The sequence below is a fragment of the Neovison vison genome, chromosome 2 (assembly GCF_020171115.1).
Source record: "Neovison vison isolate M4711 chromosome 2, ASM_NN_V1, whole genome shotgun sequence".
Taxonomy (NCBI): domain Eukaryota; kingdom Metazoa; phylum Chordata; class Mammalia; order Carnivora; family Mustelidae; genus Neogale; species Neogale vison.
In genome coordinates, this window is record NC_058092.1 from 186,858,114 (window position 1) to 186,878,985 (window position 20,872).

Genomic DNA, 20,872 nt, shown 5'->3' on the forward strand with positions numbered 1-20,872 from the left:
TGGGGGTATTAAGGAGGGCACGTATAACTCTGTGTTCTATTTGAAATGTTCTATTCTGAATTCTTTTTTTTTTTTTTAAGATTTTATTTATTTACTTGACAGACAAAGATCACAAGTAGGCAGAGAGACAGGCAGAGAGAGAGAGAACCAGGCTCCCCACTGAGCAGAGAACCCAATACGGGGCTCAATCCCAGGACCCTGAGATAATGACCTGAGCCGAAGGCAGAGGCTTTACCCACTGAGCCACCCAGGCACCCCTCTATTCTGAATCCTTTAGAACTATTTAGCCTAAAAGAAATTTGTATAAGAAATGAGCCTATTGGGATATTGGAATAACCATATAACAAAATCTGAGGATTTTCTCTTTTTGGATTTTAAAGCTTATTTATCTGTCATTATCTTGCTTTATATAACTAATTTCACAGAAGAGTACTATAGTAGAAATTCAACAAGACCTCAAAAGCAGATTATGGATGACTTCCACTCCTTTGGCTGTTTCTTTTATTAAAAATCTGCTTTTACATTTGATAAGACTGCCTTACTCCTAATGTTTATTTTTTATAGCTTATCCATCTTACTTCATCAAAACATATATCTAACTGAATGTTGCATTCACACAGAAAGTAAATTTCAGATCCTCAAATAAAAGTTAATAAAGCAGGAAGCCAAGAACTTTACAGGTCTACTATAGTTAATTTTGCATAACTTATCAGTATTGTGGGGTAATATCCAAGACCATCAGGAGAACAGGAATATGAAATTTATTTTATTTTGATAAATCTGTTAAGTTAACAAATGGTACTCTCTAGTGTTGATAATTCATTCATTTTTATTAGTCATCGAATATTATATCTTATAAAACACATCTTTAACTGTAGTAAAATAAGCACTGCCAAGAGAAGTGATTGCTTTTCATGTTGCTGACTATCCAGATTAAGAAGTCATTCTCATTCCCTTTTCTCCTAACAATTTCTTTTTCAATTATAATTCTATTTATCCTAGAGTGACTTATACTTATTTCATCATTGGGTATTTGTTGTGTTGTATTGTTTTGTATTACACTGTAAATTTCTTAATGTCAGAAATCCAGTCATTCAATTGTTTAAGCCCATGGGTCCCAGCACATACATTGTTCATTTTTCATCTATATGGACTTAAGTTGATACCTGATATGGAATGTACATATAACCAGTTAACACTTGGTTACGTAGGGATATTTAAATTCTTCTCAGCAACAATATCATGTGTGTGTATGCACATGTATTGATTCACATATTTATATGTGTGTGTTTACTACTTACAATAACTCTTCTCGGTCTTCTCATACTATAGTAACAATTTTATCATATTTTCACTAAAGTAGATGGTTGGTTGCTTCTTTTTTTTTATTTAAATTCCAGTTAGTTAACATACAGTATGATATTAGTTTCAGGTGTACAATATAGTGATCCAACACTTACATACAGTACTCAATGCTCATCACAAGTGCCCTCCTTAATCTATCCACCGGCCCCTTACCTTCCCTGTTTGTTCTCCATAGTTAAGAGTCTGTTTCTTGGTTTTCCTCTTTTATTCTCTTATGATGATTTATTTCTTAAATTCCACATATGAGTGAAACCATATGGTATCTGTCTCACCTATTTCACTTAGCATAATACTAACTCAATCTATGTTATAGCAAATGGCAAGATTTCATTCTTTTTTTTATGATTAATATTCCATTGTATACATAGGCAACACTTTCTTTATGCATTCATTCGTTGATGGATATTTGGGCTCTTTCCGTAATTTGGTTATTGTTGATAATGTTGCTTATAAACCTCAGCTTGAATGTATCCCTTTGAATTAGTATTTTTGTATTCTTTGCATACCTAGTAGAGCAATTGCTAGATCATGGGGTAGCTCTGTTTTTAACTCTCTGAGGAACCTCCATACTGTTTTCCAGAGTGGCTGTCCCAGTTTGCGTGGCCACCAACAGTGCAAGAGCGCTTCTCTTTCTCCACATCCTCTCCAACACCTGTTGTTTCTTGTGGTGTTAATTTTAGCCATTCTGATAGGTGTGAAATGCTATCTCATTATATTTTGATTTGTATTTCCCTGGTTGCTCCTTTCATCACTGTATTTACCATTTAGCTTTCTACAGAATCCTAAAATAATTTAAAAAATAATCCTACTAGTTTCTTATCTAGTTATCACATCGAATTATCCTGCTGTTTTAAGTTTTGGTGGATACTTCAGTTAACTCCACGTTGGTAATACTGGTGATAATTCCATGCTTAAAGTTAACAAATGATGAGACTCGTATCTTGAAGGATAGGCTCTTAAAGTTGCTGAGGAAACCGGTTTCCACATTTTCCATGATAGTTCTAGCCCTCATTTATTTTATTATTTCCTTTAATTGAAATGTAGTTGATAATGTCACATTAGTTTCAGGTGTACATGATGATTTGACAACTCTATACATTTTTGCTATACTCACCACAAGTGTGGGTCTATCTCCAAGCAATGTTATTATAATACCATTGATTATATTCCTTATGTGGTACCTTTGATCCCCATGATTACTCATTCCATAACGAAGCCTAGATCGCCCGTTTCCCTTCACCTGTTTTGCCCATGCCCCCAAAGCCTCTCCCTCTGACAAATACCAGTTTGTTTTCCGTACCTATGAGTCTGTTTCTGTTTCTTCAGTTTGTTTTTTAGATTCTACATAAAAGTGAAATCCTTTTATCCATTAGATATTCCACAAAATTAGTGTCACTGTTTGGGTTTCTTCATTCGGTGTTATAATTATGCCCACTTTTGTGCACAAACTTGAGCACAGGGGCTGGAATTTGAGGGGAAGAGTGCCATCTGAGCCGTTGGCATCTGCAACGAAGGCATGCTGACTGGCATTGAGCAGGTGGCAGGCAGTGCATGCTGACTTGGGCAGGAGGGTGGCAGGACTGTAGATTTGGGGCCCACAGGTTGATGATATCATTTGTGACAGGGATATGGCTGGTTTTACTTTTAACTTCTGTTTTTCTTGGAAACTCTATCTCTCTTTCTATTCTAAATGAAAGCCTTGCTGGATAGAGTATTCTTGGTTGTCAATTTTTTCCTTTTAGCAGTTGGAATTTATCATGCCAATACCTTCTGGCCTGCAGAGTTTCTGCTGAAGAACCCACTGATAACCATATGGGGTTTCCCTTGTATGTCACTGCTTTCCTTTTTCTTGCTGCTTTTAAAATTCTCTTTATTATTTTAGCCATCTTATTTACTTCATGTCTTGGTGCAGACCTCTTTTGGTTGGTTTTCTTGGGGGGTTCTCTGTGCCTCCTGGATCTGGATTTCTTTCCTTCCTCAGATTCAGGAAGTTTTTAGCTTTTCTTTCTTCAGACAGATCTTCTGCCCCCTTTTCTTGCTCTTCTCCTCCTGGCTCACCTATCATGAAACTGTTATGCTTGACAGTGTCACGGAGTTCCCTGGGTCTATTCTTATTCTGCATTTTGATTTCCCCTCTCACCTGCTTAGCTTGATTACTTTCCATTATTCTGTCCTCCGGGTGGCTGATCCGTTTTTCTACTTCCTCTTGTTTGCTATTTTTTCCAAGTGGTCTATTTTTATTTCCATTCAGTGAGTCCAATAGCTCTAATTGGTTCTTTTTTATGTCTACTATCTCTTGGTAGAGGATTTCATGGAGGTTCTGCACTCCTTTCTGAATTCTAGCATCTTTATGAGCATTACTTTAAATTCACTATCAGATATATTAATCACCTCCATTTTGTTTAGGTCTCTTGTTCTGATTTTCTTCTGCTCTTTCATTTGGGACATACTCCTCTGTCTCCTCATTCTGTCTAATGCTGTGTCTGTTTCTCTGTGTTAGGAAAGTCAGCTATGTCTCCCACACTTGGAAGTAGTGGCTTTATGAAGAAGAGGTACTGCAGTGCAATGTCTCCTGTTCCCCAGAACCTCGCACTTCAGGGGTGTCTCCTATGTGTGTGTGTCTCCTATGTGTGTTGCTACAGGGCTGTCCTGCCATTGCAGCAGAGCTGTATTTGCCTTCAGTCCACCCTGCAATGGCTCTCTGCCTGTTGTGGGCAGAGTCTGGTTCCCATTGTGTTAGTGGGCCGGTCAGGGGCTGCCCTGGACTTGAATTGAGTCAGACAAGGCACTTACCAGAGATGAAGTAGTAGCAAACTGCAGGCACCATCCCTGTGTTGCCCCCTGAGAAGCTTTGTTGGTGGGTGGAGCCTGAAGTCAGACCAGCTGTCTGCCTGCAGCCCACTGCTGGAGTCACAGTCAGACTGGCTGTGGTTCTCTCCTCCTTTCCCTGGAGCAGGACTCACTCTGGAGTGGTGCTTGCCCTTGTTTGGGCAGCTTGCACACTGGCAGGCTTGTGGCAATGCTTTGATGGGATCTTGCCAAGAGCGATTGGAGAGGGTCAGTCTGTTTCACTGTGGCCTCTTGTCTGTGTTGGGCCAACTTTCTGGCCTCTTCTGCCAGCTTTCCGGGTTATTTATGCTGATGTGGGTGCTCTCTAGACAGCCAACATGGCAAGAGGTGACCCCAGGGCCCTCCTATTCCACCATCTTCCTCTCATTGTGGTTTTAATTCACATTTCCCTGATGACAAGTGACCTCAAGATCTCTTGATGTGTCTGTTGGCCCTCTGTATGACTTCTTTGGAAAAATGTCTATTCAGGTCTTCTGCCTGTTTTTAAATCACATTGTCTTTTTGGTGTTGTGTAAGTTCTTAATATATTTTGGATATTAATCCCTTACCAGATATATAATTTACAAATATATCCTCCTATTCAGTAAATTACCTTTTTAATGATTTCCTTTACTATAAAAACACCTGTTGTTTTGGTATATTTCCAGTAGTTTGTATTTGTTTTTTTTTTCCCCCCTCACCCAAAGACCTATCTAGAAGAATGTTGCTAAGGCTAGTGTAAAAGAAATTATTGCCTATATTTCTTTCAGGAGTTTTATAATTTCATGTTTCACATTTAAGTTTCAATCCATTTTGAGTTCTTTTTGTGTGTGTATGGTGTAAGTGGTCCAATTTCATCCTTTTGCATGAAGCCGTCCAGTTTTCCCAGCACCACTTTTTGAAGAGACTGTCTTTTCCACATTATATATTCTTACCACCTTTGCTATAGATTGACCTTATAAACGGGTTTATTTCTGGCCTCTCTATGCTGTTCCATTGATTTATGTGTCTGCTTTTGTACCATACTACTTCAGTGACTATAGCTTTGTAGTGTATCTTGAAATCTGGAACTGTGATACCACTAGTTTTGTTCTTTCTCAAGATGGCTTTGGCTATTTGGATTCTTCTGTGCTTCCATATAAATTTTAGGATTATTTGTTCTAATTCTGTTAAAGAATGCTATTGGCATTTTGGTAGGGATTGCATTGAATATGTAGATTGCTCTGAGTAGTATGGATATTTTAACAATTTTAATTCTTGTAATCCATGAGCATGGAATGTCTTTCCCGTTTTTTCTGTCCTCTTCAATTTCTTTCCTAAATGTTTTATAGCTTCCAGAGCATAGGTCCTTTACCTCCTTATTTATTTTTAGATATTCTTTCTGGTGCAATTGTAAATAAAATTGTTTTCTTAATTCTCTCTGGTAGTTCAGTATTAGTATATAGAGACACATTTCTACATATAACTTTTATATCCTGAAATTTACTGAATTTATTCTAATAGTTATTGGATGGAGTCTTTAGGGTTTTCTATGCAGTATCATGCCATCTACAAATAGTGACAGTTTACTTCTTCCTTACCAATTAGAATGCCAGTTATTTTTCTTGTCTGATTGCTATGGCTAGGACTCCCAGTACTATGTTGAATAAAACTAGTAAGACTGGACATCCTTGTCTTGTTCCCAATCTTAAGAGGAAAAGCTCTGATTTTCACGGCTGAGTATGATGTTAGCTGTGGGTTTTTCACATACAGCCTTTATTTTGCTGAGGTATTCCCTCTAAACCCAATTTGTTGAGAGTTTTTGTCATGAATGAATGTTAGGTTTTTGTCAAATACATCTATTGAGATGCTCATGATTTTTCTTTGTATTTGTTAATGTGGTGTGTCACACTGATTTGCAAATATTGAACCATCTTTGCATGCCTGGAATAAATCCCACTTGAACCTGGTGGATGATCCTTTTAATCCCAGTTTTATTTGAAAGAAAGAGAGCACAGGAGCAAGCAGGGACAGGGGCAGCAGGCGAGGGAGAGATAATCCCAAGCTGAGTGCAGAACCTGTGCAGGACACAGGGCTCAATCTCATGACCCTGAGATCATGACCTGAACCAAAATCAAGTCAGATGGTTGACTGAGCCACCCGCACCCTGGTGGATGATCCTTTTAATATATTATTAGTAATACATTGTTAACAATTGTGGTTTGCTAATATTTTGTTGAGGATGTTTGCATCTATGTTCATCAGGGGATATTGGTCTGTAGTTTTCTTCTTTTTGTAGTGTCTTTGGTTTTGTTATCAGAGCAATGTTGGCATTGTAGAATGTTTTGGGAAGCTTTCCCTCCTCTATTTTTCAGGAGTATTTTGAGAATAGGTTTTAACTCTTCATTAATTGTTTGGTAATATTCACCTGTCTGATTGTTGGAAATTTTTTGATTACTAGTTCATTTTTGTTACTTGTAATTGTTCTGTTTGGAATTTGTTTTTCTTCCTACTTCAATTTAGGAAGTTTCTAAAAATCGGTTTCTTTTAAGTTGTCCAATTTGTTGGCATATTTTTTTGTAGTAGTCTCTTATGATCCTTTGTATTTCTGTGGTGTTGGGTTGTTACTCTTCCTCTTTGATTTCTGACATCATTTATTTGGGTTATCTCTTTTTTCTTGACAACTGTGACTAAAGTTTTATTAGTTTTGCTTCAAAGAACCAGCTCTTGGTTTCACTGATTGTTTGTTTTTTGGTCTCTATTTCCACTCTGATCTTTATTATTTCCTTCTACTGACTTTGGCCTTGGTTGTTCTTTTTTTCCTAGCCCCTTTAGTTGTAAGGCTGGATTGCATATTCGAGATTTTTTTTTTATTGTTTCTTGAGGTACACCTGTATTGCTAAAAATTGCCCTTTAGAACTGTTTTCATTCTATCTTAAAGACTTTAGACCATTGTTTTCATTTCCATTTGTCTTAGTGTATTTTTTTTATTTCCTCTTTGATTTCTTAGTTGACTCATTCATTAAGAACATGTTATTTAACTTCCATATATCTGTTTATTCTAGATTTCTTCTTGTGATTGATTTCTAGTTTAATACCATTGTGGTCAGAAAAGATGCATGATATGACTTCAGTCTTCTTAAATGTATTGAGATTTGTGACCCAATATGTGATCTATTCTGGAGAATGTTCCATGTGCACTTGAATGTGTGTCTTCTATTGGTTTTGCATGGAATATTCTGTATGTATCTGTAAAGTCCATTCAGTCTAATGTGGCATTCAACGACACTCTTTCCTTATTAGTTTTCTGCCTGGATGACCTATCCATTGATATAAGTTAGTCTCCTACTATTATTGTATTACTGTCAGTTTTCCCCTTTATGTCTATTAATATTTGCTGTATATACTCATGTGTTCCAATGTTGGGTGCATGGATATTTGCAATTATTATATCCTCTGGTTGGATTGATCTCTTTATCATTGTTAATGGCCTTATTGCTACCCTGGCTCTCTGCACCCCCACCCTCCCGCTGCCTCTATTTGCATGGAGAACCTCTTCCCATCCTTTCACTGTCTGTAGGTCTTTAGTCTTAAGTGAGTTTCTTATAGGCAGCATATAGATGGTTTTTGTTTTCCTACCCATTCCATCACCCTGTGTGTTTTGACTGGAGCATTTAAACCACTTACATCTAAGTGATTATGATAGGTACGTACTTATTGCCATTTTGTTCATGGTTTTCTGGCTGATTTTGTAGTTCTTCCTTTCTTCTCTTGCTGTATTTGATGACTTTCTTTAGTGTTGTTTGATTTTTTTTCTCTGTATTTTTTGTATATGGGTTCCAGGTTTGGGGTTTGTGGTTACCATGAGGTTCAGATATAACATCCTAAATATATATGTATTAAGTGGATGGTTCACTTTGAGCACATTGTAAAAGAACTTTTTTAATACCCTGCCATCATGTGTTCAGTATATGGTACCATATGATGGCCTTTTCTTTTACATGTAAAGAAAAGTCCTTTAGGGATGCCTGGGTGGCAGGCTCAGTCGGTTAAGTGGCTACCTTCAGCTCAGGTTACCATCCCAGACTCCTGGGATCAAGTCCCAGGTCAGGCTCCTTGCTCAGCAGGGAGCCTGCTTCTCCCTCCACTTCTGCCTGCCTGTGCTCACTCTCACTCTCTCTCTCTGGGACTAATAAAATCTTTTTTAAAAAGTCCTTTAACATTTCTTGTAATGCTGGTTTAGAGTAATAAACTTTCATCTGGGAAACTATTTCTCCTTTAATTCTGAATGATAATATTACAGGTAGTCTTGGTTGCTCCTTTATATTCTAGTTGCTCCTTTTAAACTATGGGTTTTTTTTCCTGTGCCCCAGGGCACCCAGGGCTGGCATGCAGTCCTCACTGGTTTTAATGTTGACCATCAAAAAAAAGATTGCAGTGACCACTGGACTCAAAACCTTTTACAGGATTTTTTTTCTCCTTCCCATTTGTAAAGAAAAATAGTTGGTAATGAAACATGGGAGGGTTCTGTAAGATCTAATACTGAAAAGAGTTTATTGATCCTCATGGAGAGTTTAGGTTGAGTATAAGGAAATCTTTAAGAATGTCATTTCCTTCTGAAATATGTATTACTTTCATTCTACTTGCTAAAACATATAAGGTAATAAAGGTTAGCTTCCATTCACTGAACCCCCCCATTTTATTTCTATACTTTTGCATTTGCATTGCTTCTAGCATGATTTTTTTTTTTTAAATCATCTATGGTCATAAAATCTAAGCAGATTAAAATACTGAAGCTAATTCTCAATATTTCTTACCAAAATAGTTGTGGTGGTGAAACAAAGGGTATTTGGGAGAAAGGAATTTTACAGTTGATTTTTTTTAATTGGTAAAAGTAATAATACCTTCTTACCCAAACAAGTAACACTTTCTTAAATTTATATTTAAATAGTGCATAAAGGATAGAAAGCCCTTGTATGAACTAAGATTCACCATAAGAAATGTAAAAAGTTAGTCTGAAAGGTCATTAGTAGACTTCATTAGGGTCACAGCTTTATAGTCCACCTTATTTATGAATAAGAGAAAGCTTAAGTAACATTAGTGTAATAACTCCATAACCATAGTAAAGTTGTAGAGCTCTTTTTGAAGAGAACTGATTTTGATTAAGTATCTGAAAGTTCAAAAAGCCTCAATTTTCTACCATAGCCATGTGACATTAGAGTGCAGGGGGATAAACCCAAGTCCTACACATTAAAAACAAAAAAAAACATAAATCACCTGTTGTCACTATAGCATGCATTCACATTCAAATACGAAAAATACCACACAGAAAACAGAAACATTTTTAAAAAAAGATTTAAGATCATAAATAGGTCATTGTTGTCACAATACATCTCAGAATTGAGAAAAACAAACATTTTGGCTTTTTAGAAAAGATTTTGTATCAATTCCCTCATCATTAAAAGGACTTGTACATTTTAAAATTTCCAGTCTCCTAAGGCACAATATTTTATCAGAATGCCAACAACATCACCCTGCTATAGCAGGAATAAGAGGCAAGGTATTAGCACTAAGAAAAACAGCAAATTTTATGGACAAAATTATCATTTATGAAAAGGGGGGAAAACAGGCTAATGATCATTTTAGTTAAGACCCAGTGTTGTTATACAGGGCTTTGTATTAAAAATTTTTGTTTAAGCAAAGTATTTTAACCCAGACTAAATTCACCACAGAGGAGCTATGAGAAAAGAATGGGACTGGGAAAATATAGTATACGTTCTTTAAAAAGATCTGGAAGGAAGAAAAATCAACTTAGAATAGCATATGGGGCAAACATCAAATGGAACCCAGATTAGAGGACTAGTTTATTCCTAGTCTTCAGGCAGATCCAGAGAATAAGATTAGGTAGACCTAATACCTAGGCACATACTTAATCACATGGCCCATTCTAGCCTATCCCCTGAACACTGAGATGTAGTGAAATGCTATAATCAGATGCTTAAACTGTTTTCTTTAGCCAAACAAGAAGTTCTTTAAGACAGAAGTGTAAAAATTCCTCATTTTTAACTCTACCTTGTTTTATCCTCTTTGATACCAACTGAATTTTAAAGGTTTATATGTACAATATGGTGATTTAGTGTTACTTTCAAAAGGAAAAAACCCCACAAAGTTAGTGATTGTCCACAGATGAAACACTGGATGAGGTTCATGACTGAAATCAATCATGGAGTGTTAGTCAATTGTAAACTCTGGAAAGTGAAGACTGGGCAGTGTGTGTATCAGACACATCAGAGTATAACAGGAGAGGAAGGGAAGCCTATTTGTCATTCCAATTCTGATAAGGTGCACGGTCTTCGAAATTCTTGTCCACGTTCATGGAGCCACTTATTGGATACTGTGAGAGGAAAAAAATGTATTAAGATTCTCTATTATCTAACTAGTTTAACAAAGTTTCTACATGAGCTCTAACTTCAAGACCAAATAAGATGAAAGCAGATGGTACTTAAGCACTCTTAAAAGCTTTGCTAAATGTTGAAAACTCAATTGATAGTCTATGTATGTGCTTTTCCTAAATTTCTGATGTTCAATGAAAGGCTTGAAATGAAACACAATTGGAATTAAGATGTAGGTATAGTCAGAACATGGTTTAAACCTGTTTGCAAAATATGATCCTAACAGAGACTTTTTAAAAATGAATATAAAAGGTCCACTCTAGAGGAACAATCCTACAATCAGTCACTACTATTATGTGCTCATTAAGTTTCCTTAATTTCAAGATATACTGCTTTTCAGTGTACCTCAAATGGAATTTTCTACTCCTCCTATATCCAAAAGCCCAATCCATGGCATCAATGTGTATAAACATCTAAACTAGGACCCATAATTACTTTTACCTTTTCTCAACTCCTGTTTCCAATCTTTCAGTCATTAAGCCCTGTCACTTTTTCTTATATACCTCTTCAATCTCTGTATCTCTCAATCTCTCTACTCTCCAACAGTTTTTGCTGCTGCCTTAGTCCAGGCTATCATCCTTGCCCACTTAGACAAGGGTAAAGAGCCTTCTAAAATGTTCTCCCCTTCACTAGCCTTTCTTCATTCTAGCCCAGTGATTGCCAAACATTACCATCATCAGGGGAGATTTTTAAAATCCTAACCATCAGATGTTATTTCTTAGTCCTGCTATGTCTGATATGGTAGTCACTAGACACATTTTGCTACTAAATACTTGAAATGAGCTAGTGACACATACTGAAATGGATTTATGGGGTTAAACAGTATGTTTCTATTTTGTTTTCATGTGGCTGGTCATTTGTACTAGCATGACCTTAAGTGTCTCCCTAGCTTCACATGAGTCCTGGTCCCCGTCTCTAACAGGCCTGGAAAACATACTGCTCTAGCTTCAAGACCAAATTTTAAAATTAAGATTTGAAGAAGTGTCCCCAACTATAAGGAGTTACCATTATGTTTATGTCTCTGTACTAGTGTGTACTATACCATATTCTAATTTATCTATTTGCCTGTCTCCATCAGAGACCATTGTAAACTCCTTGAGGGAAAGATACTATCTTAATTCAAGTTGCAATACTGTTAAAATCTGTCATAAGAATTCTGAGCTGTTAAAAGCAAACTTATATTACAATCAGAAACTGGTGTGGCTGAATCCCTTTCAATGTTAGGAGAAATCACAAGAGAATACAGGAAATATTTACCCCATTTGTTTCCAACAAGCACTGGACAGGCCGCATGCCGTGTACTGTAATCTCCTTCTCCACTGGCAAAGAGATTGTACCAGAAAACCGCAGTTCCCTGTGGAGGATAATAAAAAATTATCTCTAAATAAGATAGCAGGTTATCACTTTTTGCAGGAATTAAATTTTCCTCTGTTCCTGTGAGCAAGTACTCATCTATGGCAGCATTGTATCTTCTCTAATAAAATTCTAAAATATGACAGTCATTTACAAAATTCTGGTGATCATATGGAAATGTTAATATCACAAAGTTGCTTAACAAATCTTACAGTAGCAAGATGGAAGAATATCATATGGAACCCATTTTAGAAATGAAAACTTTTAAGTACTAGTCCTTGGTTGTTCATTACTTCTAGATAATCATGGCAAACTGTGCCACAAAAATATTCAAAATTTTACCTGGTATACCTAGTAAGTAAATTTTTCCTAGTAAGGCTTACATTATCTCTACCTTTAAAAATGTAATTCATTAATTAAACCATGAAATTGATGGTGCATCTCTTCCTCAGGGAAAAAAATAAAGAGACCCACAAAATTAAAATAAACGAATCAAGTTTACCTTTTTGGGCCAAACACTAGCTCCTACTTCAGGAAAAACAGTGGCTCCTCCTGCTGAAACATCACTCATCTGTAAGAGTTCCAGAGAAGTATTATCTTAGAAGCACTGGTATAATAAATTTAAATATGCCCCTGTGAGGAAGACAGGATACCACAGGGAACAGGAGAACACCTGGACTTCTACCTAACATAGGAAGGTTTGTGCATGCTACTTAGTTTTTAAACAAAGTAAGATACAGTTTAGGTTTACATACTTAAGTAAAAAAAAACAAAAGAAATGAGAGAGCCAGGAAGGGAGATAAGGATATCTTTTATATCTTATAGCCAGAGGTAAAAAGACAGAGGTAAAAAGACATTATTTAAAACCAATCAAGTAACACAGGGGTATAATTAGGCATTTATAGCACTGAAGTATAGCCTCCCTGGGGGCAGGACTTTTCATTTGTTCATTGCTGAGCTTCAGTGTCTAGAGTAGTAATAGTAGGTGCTCCTACTAGGTATTTATCCAAAGTATATGAAGATACTAATTCAAAAGGATATATGCACCCCTGTGTTAATTGCAGCATTATTTACAATAGCTAAATTATGGAAGCAGCCCCAGTATCCACTTTAAGATGAATGGATAAAGATGTTGTGTGTGTATACACATGCACACACACACACAATGGAATATTATTAAGCCATAAAAAATAAAATCTTGCCATTTGCAATGACTTAGAGCTCAAGAGTATTATGCTAAGTGAAGAACGTCAGACATAGACAAATACCAAATGATTTCACTCACATGTGGACTCAAAGGGGAAAAAAAAAGAAACCAAGAAACACACTCTTAACTATAGAGAACAAACTGGTGGTTACCAGAGGGAAGGTCGGGGGCAGACGGTTTAAAGAGGTGATGGGGATTAAGGAATGCACTTGTGATTAGCACTAGGTAATGTACGGAAGTGTTGAATTACTCAATTGTATGTCTGAAACTATATCACATTGTATGTCAACTATACTGGAATTAAAATCTTAAAAATTTTTCAAATGTAACCTAGAATAAAAACACAAATCTTCCAAATGGAGGAACCACATGGACAAAATGAGACAATGGTTTCATTGTCTTCATAAAGACTGAATCAAAAAGCAAAACCCAAGTATGCTACATCCAAGAGTCACATCTAAAACAAGGGACTTAAGAGGAGCATCTGGGTGGCTCAGTGGGTTAAAGCCTCTGCCTTCGGCTCAGGTCATGATCACAGGGTCCTGGAATTGGGCCCCGCATTGGGCTCTTTGCTCAGCGGTAAGCCTGCTTCCTCCTCCTCTCTCTCTCCTTGCCTCTCTGCCTGCTTGTGATCTCTGTCAAATAAATAAATAAAATCTTTGAAAAAATAAAAAATTAAAAATTAAACAAGGAACTTAGAAACACTGAAAACAAAAAGATTTGCCCAGCAAATGTTACAGCAAAGAAAACAGAGTTTGATCTTAATATGAGGCACAGTTTAAATAAAAATAAAAGCATTAAGTGAGATAAATGCGGATATTTTACTATGACACATACATCAGTAGTAGTAAGCAATGAAACACCTGAGAAATGAAAAAATTGTGCTAAATGGCCTTTTTTTTGTTTTGTTTTTAAGGACAATCCAGGGGAGGGGTGGTTTGAGTCAGGAGGGGCAGAGGAAGCACTAGAGGGAGTACATCTGGGCTCTCTCGGTTAGCAGGGTCCAAAGAAGACAAGCCAAGAGGATTTGCGGCTGCAGGTTCTCAAGTGGGGCGTGAGTGGGCCTGGCCCAGCTACTAAAGGTGGGAGACAGGGGAATGGAAAGGCGTTGGGTAGGAGCAGGAAGGTGGGGGGTGGGAGCGCTGGAGTCGCGAGGGGGTCTGGGGAGCTCACTCCCGGCAGAAGACGTACTCCGTGTAGCTGGTCCAGCTGGTCTGGGAATAATAAAACAATTGGGGGGGGGAGGTGAATCACTAACCTAATTGAATGCTATATAATTAAAGGAGAACACAATAATTGGTAATTAACATAAAATCTAACAGTAAAATCTAGCACTCATGGATATTGGACCAAATCATATAGTATCAATATTCATAAAAGCAAAAAAAATGTTTAATGTCTCTCAAACACCAGAAAAGATGATCACCCTCTCTAATAAGAGAAATGCAAACTAAAGCACAAGAACTGTCAGTCTAATAAGTGAAAGATGTACAGATCACAGTCTGACAAACATCAACATATAAAGATGGGATATAAATTGGTACAATTATGGAGAACTCATCTCTAGAAAGTATGTAAGATTTCACTGCATGAATTTTGTACAATGCATCAGCTTCTCCCCTGGTTCTCCCTTTGTGATAACTTAGTTATATTACAGTACTTACATCCTTTTTTTAATGGGATCCTAAATCTTTTTGGAAACAGATGAAGTTGTAAGAGGGAGGGTAGAAGAATAACGTAGGAAGAATAACGTAGGAAGGTGAGAAGGTAGGTTGAATAGAGGGAATGAAGAATGGAAGAAATAGGGTAAAAGACACACGGGGAAGGGGTCAGGGAGCAATGAAGAAAAAATGAGACTGCACAAAGACACACCAATTTTGGTCGGGAGTGAGATAAAACCGCAAAAATAGATGCCATTTTCATATCATTCAGATGGAGACAGGGATGAAAGTGCAATGAAATAAACAAAAAGTCTAGATAGAAAATACAACTTTTTAAGTTAACAAAGGTTACAACAATGTAGGAGATTGTATTTTCCAAATATTATACCAATAGGTCCTGTCTTACGTGTTCTTTTTATGTGACACTGATATTCTTACCGAGTGGTAGGGACTATGTCCTTGTCCCCTGAACCTTGTAATTGCTTTGATTAATACAATACAGGAGAAGTAATATTATTTGACTCCTGAGGGTAGGTAATGAAAATGAGATGCATTTCAGCCTTGCTTTTTGTGGAGATATGCGCTCTCGTAATCCAGCCACCATGCTGGAAGAAGCCCAGACCACATGCAGGTATTCTGGACAAAGCCAGTCTCAACCCCGTGCCAGTCATCCTGACTGCAAATGCACGGGAGATCCAGAGCAACGACCGGGAGTGATGCCTGCTCAACCGCACAACCAAGAGAGAAAAAGTTATTTTAATCCATTCAGTTTTGTGGTGATTGATATGAAGCAGTAGAGAACTGGAGCAAATATTATGAGCAAAGTTAAGATTATTCATATACCTAAACATATAGAAAAAATTTAAAAATATCGTTAAGTTTTTAAACTTTAATAAACAATGTGAAAATGGCTACTTTTTTTTTTTTTTTAAAGATTTATTTATTTGACCGATCACAAGCAGAGAGGCAGGCAGAGACAGAGGGGGAAGCAGGCTCCCTGCTGAGTAGAGAGCCCGATGCAGGGCTCGATCCCAGGACCCTGAGATCATGACCTGAGCCGAAGGAAGAGGCTTAACCCACTGAGCCACCCAGGCACCCCGAAAATGGTTACTCTTAACCATTGGCTGCTGCTTACATCAATGTGTTCACTTTGTGAAAATTTATCGTTATAGTACTTGTGATTTGTAAACTTTTTCTGACATACAGCAACAAAAAATTCAAAAAGTTTAAAATGTATGTGAGTATATACAGAGATGCCTATATACACATATTAACAGACAGTCCATACTCCAAAATATCAACAATGATTGTTTCCAAGTAGAGAGACTGTTAGTAATTTTAGCATTCTTATTCAGGCTTTAATATTACAATTTGAAGAAGTTATAAATGCAAAAAACCCCTCCCATTACTCAGTTGTAAAAACTCTAAATCAGAACATCAAATAAGGGCTAAGGAAAACAAACACCTGAACACATCAAAATAAATGTCATGTAATAAAATCCCATCTTAAAAATTTCAGCTGTAACTTACATAAAACAGCCATGTAGCAATTCTGTTTCCTGTCCCCAGTTCTTTGAAAGCATCTGGTTCATCTTTCTGTGAATAAAACACAGTGAATTCAATAGTATAAAATTCAGTAATGCAAATTTTCTAGTGGCAACTAAACACCAGTAATATGCTAAAGGATATGCCAAAAACCCCAAAAGACTCATTTATAAAGTCTAGTGCAGAATATAGAGCAGGCACTCAAATATTGGTTGATGCCAACTCAGCATGTGCACAGTGAATACTTTCGATAAGACCACTATAGAGAAAAACCCCAGATTTATTAGTAGATACTGGTTTTCATTATTTAGGCTATCTACAGATCATTAATAAAATTCATGCCTATAGTTTTGCTTCTGAAAAACAAACCCAAAAAACAAATAAGACATGAGGGCCTTTTAGCCACATTCATGAACTCTGCTCTCTGTGGGTAAAAAATTTACCTTAAGATTTACTTTGAACTCATGAGCCATTCAAATGTTTACTGCTACTGTGCTTTCATTCTTTCGGACAGTCAGCACTTTAATCTGGCTGGAGAATTCACATCTGGGCTTTAAAATCTAAATTAGGGGCACCTGAGTCATATAGTCGGTTGAGCATCTGCCTTTGGCTCAGGTCATAATCTCAGGGTCCTGGGATGGAGTCCCGCTTCAGGCTCCCTGCTCAGCAAGGAGTCTGCTTCTCCCTCTCTGCCCCTACCCACTGCTCTTTCTCTGTCTCAAATTAAAAAAAACAACAAAAAAAACCCCAAACTAAATTAAAATACAATACAGTCTCTTGGCAGCTATCCCAGAAAAATGAAAATGGATTTTTCAAATTTACACACATCTTTATTTGTGATAGCTCCAAATAGGACTGTGATAGCCCCAAAATGTCCTTCAAAGGATGAGTGACTAAGCAAACTGAGATGTGTCCATATCATGATAGTACTCAGCAATAAAAAGAGCACACTATTATTAAATTCGGTAAGAACATGAACCTCAAAGGAATTATGCTGAGTGAAATGAGAGGATCTTAAAAGGATACACATTGTGTATTACCTTTAACATTTGTGAAATACAATTATGGAGAAGAACAAGTTGGACTAGTGGTTACCAGCAGTTAGGCACGGGAAGCAGAAGGGTATGTGCGTCTCCAGAGCAGTACCATAAGGGTCTGGCAGTGATTATGCACCTTGATTGTGGTGGCAGCTTCACAAGCTACACATGTAGTAAAAGTGCACACACACACATACATGCAAATTAGTGTAAATATAACTGATGAAATATGAATAAGCTTGGTGGCTTGTGCCAATGCCTATTTCTTGGTTTTGATAATGTGCTACAGTAATGGAAGATGCTAACAGTGGGGGAGGCTGAGGGAAGGGTTCAAGAGATCTCCCTGTATATTTCTTTACTACTTCCCAAGAATCTGTAATGATTTCAAAATAAAAAACTAAGAAAAAATTTAGTTGTACTAATGTCAGGTCTTGAATTTTATACTCTTTCCCATCATCCAAGACTCTCAGACATTTTTCAATAATTAAAAATAGAAGGGAAAGGGGCACCTGGGTGGCTCAGTGGGCTAAAGCCTCTGCTTTCGGCTCAGGTCATGATCCCAAGGTCCTGGGATTGAGCCCCGCATCGGGCTCTCTGCTCAGCAGGGAGCCTGCTTTCCTTCCTCTCTCTCTGCCTGCCTCTCTGCCTACTTGTGATCTCTGTCTGTCAAATAAATAAATAAATAAATAAATAAATAAATAAATAAATAAATAAATAAAAAAAAAAAAAAAATAGAAGGGAAAGAAACTAAAAATATATTCTTTACTGGCCTACATAGAAGAATCTAGGATTCTGGGACTGAAGCTGGCCAAGGGCTATAACACAATAAAGGCTGTTGTGTTTCAAAAGAATATACCCTTATTTTAAAATGATAAAAGTTCAAGATGTTTATTAAAATACCTGAGACAGTTCTTAGAATTCATTTAATTTTTTAAAAATATTTCTCTCTGAATTCATTTTACCTTAAAAAAAAAAAAAAAAAAAGATTTGTTTAACAGAGAAAGCATGTGCACCATCAAGGGAGTTGCAGAGGGAGAGGGAGAAGCAGGTTCCCCACCAAGCAGGGAGCCTGACATGGGACTCGATCCCAGGACCCCTGGATCATTACCTTAGGATCATTACCTAAGCTAGAGGCAGATGCTTAATCGACTAAGCCGCTCATGTGCCCCTAGAATTCATGTAAATATGATAAAGCTTAATTAATTAAGATTTGGTTTTATATATATATAGAATGTATATATAATTATATATTATATAAATAATATTTATACTTATAAATATATATTATATATATAAATATATATTTATATATTATATAAATATATTTATATATTATATAAATTTATATAATATATAAATATATATTTATATATACATTCTATATATATATAAATGTGTGTGTATATATATAAAATGTAGCTTAATGTGAAAAAAGAAAAGTTACATCTTTTTAGCGAACTGCTTCAATACTATTTATTCTCCAGTGTTTCTCTACATCTATTTTTTATTTTTTAATTTTCCTGGCTCAGCGTATTCTTATAATTTCTTCAGATTCATCCTAATTTGCTGATTTATTTCAACAGTCTCTAACCTGTTTTAATTTATCCAAACTTTAAGTTTCAACACTTCTTTCTCCCTATAGCTTCTATTTGTTTTTCAAATATGTTAAATCATTTTGAAAGTTTAATATTTATCCTTCTATTTTTAAGAATGTTATACAGTTATTTTATATGCTGTACCTGATAACTGAAGTACCTAACATCCTGGGGGCATCTAAATCTGTTGGGTACTTCAGTCTCATCAATGGTGTCTATTACCAGTGATTTCTTTTTTAATATCAGAGTTCATATTTGGCTGACCCTAATCTTTAAAATTCCTGAGGTGGGGGTGCCTGGGTGGCTCAGTGGGCTAAGCCGCTGCCTTCGGCTCAGGTCATGATCTCAGGGTCCTGGGATCGAGTCCCTCATTGGGCTCTCTGCTCAACAGGGAGCCTGCTTCCCTCTCTCTCTCTCTCTCTCTCTCTGCCTGCCTCTCCGTGTACTTGTGATCTCTACTCTGTCAAATAAATAAATAAAATCTTATAAAAAAATAAAATTCCTGAGGTGTTATAATGAGGATGACTGTTTTCAGGGAGGAGTACCAAGGAGTACTACCTAATTGAACAAATTTGCTCTTCCAGGGTAGTGAAAATTCAAATCCAAGGTTCATGTGGGAGAACACCTATGCTTTCAAACTCCCAGAAAAGGCTCTCATACACATTGCATTCCCCCACCCCACTCCTAGCCCCAACCCGGGTGATGACAGCCAACTCTCCTTAAGGCTCATAACTCAAAGCAGATTATTTTCAAGGCTATTCTTTCTCTGAAAATATAATCCTTTTGGAGATTCGGGTTTTATGCATGGGTCTCTAAGGTTCAGTAGCTTACACAGTGGTAGGTCCTCTCACAGAGCTGTTAATTTCCAAAGCTCTCAACTCTTGGAGGCACATGCCTTCAGCTTCAGCTTTTTTGCCACCCCCTTTAACTCTAATTTTAGTTTCTAGGTTTTCTTTGTTCATTTTGCCTTTGGGAATTTCCTTTACTTTCTTCCAGGCTCAGCAATGCATTTAAAGGTATCTTTTTTTTTTTACTGTGCATCTAAGGGTTTTTTACTGCTAAAAAGGTTTTATAGGGTCTCTATTCCACCATACTTCCACAAATTGCAAACAGACTATAAGTTTTTAATACTAAAAGAACAGAATTAACATGTCATGCCCGACCTTCAGTAGAATGCCTACGTTCATTTTTTTAACTTACCCGTGCAAAATCAAAATGGGGTTCATACTGTCCTCCAACTCCATAATTTGCTACCTGAAGGAGAGGAACAAAGTACGCATTAAAAAGAATCAAGACTACTATTCAAAAAATTAATAAGTCCTATTTTGGTGTCTTATATGTCATGGTTACATACTCCTAGAGAAATGAGAAGCAAAGCAGTTTAAATCAATGAGAGTTCTTAAGGAACCAGGATAAAAATCTAGGATAGCTACTACATAATTATTTTGGAACCTTAGTTAATATGCTTTTCTTTAGTAGATGTTTGGGGTACATGTTTTCCTCTAATACATAAACTAAAACTTGAGTTAGAATTTTAAAATTAAAATGTTTAGAATTAAAATTTTCTAGGATACAGTTTTGAGGTTTTTATTATTAATTTTTACTAAACACTTTCCTTTGGAGTTTAAATCAAGACTCCTATTTTCCAAAACCCAAACTGCTGGGAAGCTCCCAATCTATTTTAATAAAATTTCCTCCTACAGTTTTTTTTTTTTTTTTAATCCTAAGGTAAAAGAGGGAGGAGGTTAACACGAAACTTAATTATTCCTGCTGGAGGGTGCTAACAATTTCAGTTGGTAATGACAATCCCAGTGTAAAGCAGCAAAAGAAAGTAAGAAAAGTATCTGGT

At 36.6% G+C, this 20,872-nt stretch overlaps 1 protein-coding gene across 2 annotated transcripts in view; it reads right to left on the reverse strand.

Annotated features, from left to right (window-relative positions):
* Positions 1-9,512: 9,512 nt before the first annotated feature.
* The window catches only part of P4HA1 (prolyl 4-hydroxylase subunit alpha 1), a 78,266-nt gene continuing 66,906 nt past the window's right edge, over positions 9,513-20,872 (reverse strand). For both annotated transcript variants that reach the window (XM_044239761.1, XM_044239762.1), the window contains exons 11-15: positions 20,224-20,277; positions 16,377-16,442; positions 12,481-12,549; positions 11,883-11,979; positions 9,513-10,567 (exon numbers count right to left, since the gene is read on the reverse strand). In XM_044239761.1, the coding sequence (XP_044095696.1) occupies positions 10,497-10,567; positions 11,883-11,979; positions 12,481-12,549; positions 16,377-16,442; positions 20,224-20,277 (357 nt within the window). In that variant the 3' untranslated portion in view covers positions 9,513-10,496. The remainder of the gene's footprint in view (positions 10,568-11,882; positions 11,980-12,480; positions 12,550-16,376; positions 16,443-20,223; positions 20,278-20,872) is intronic.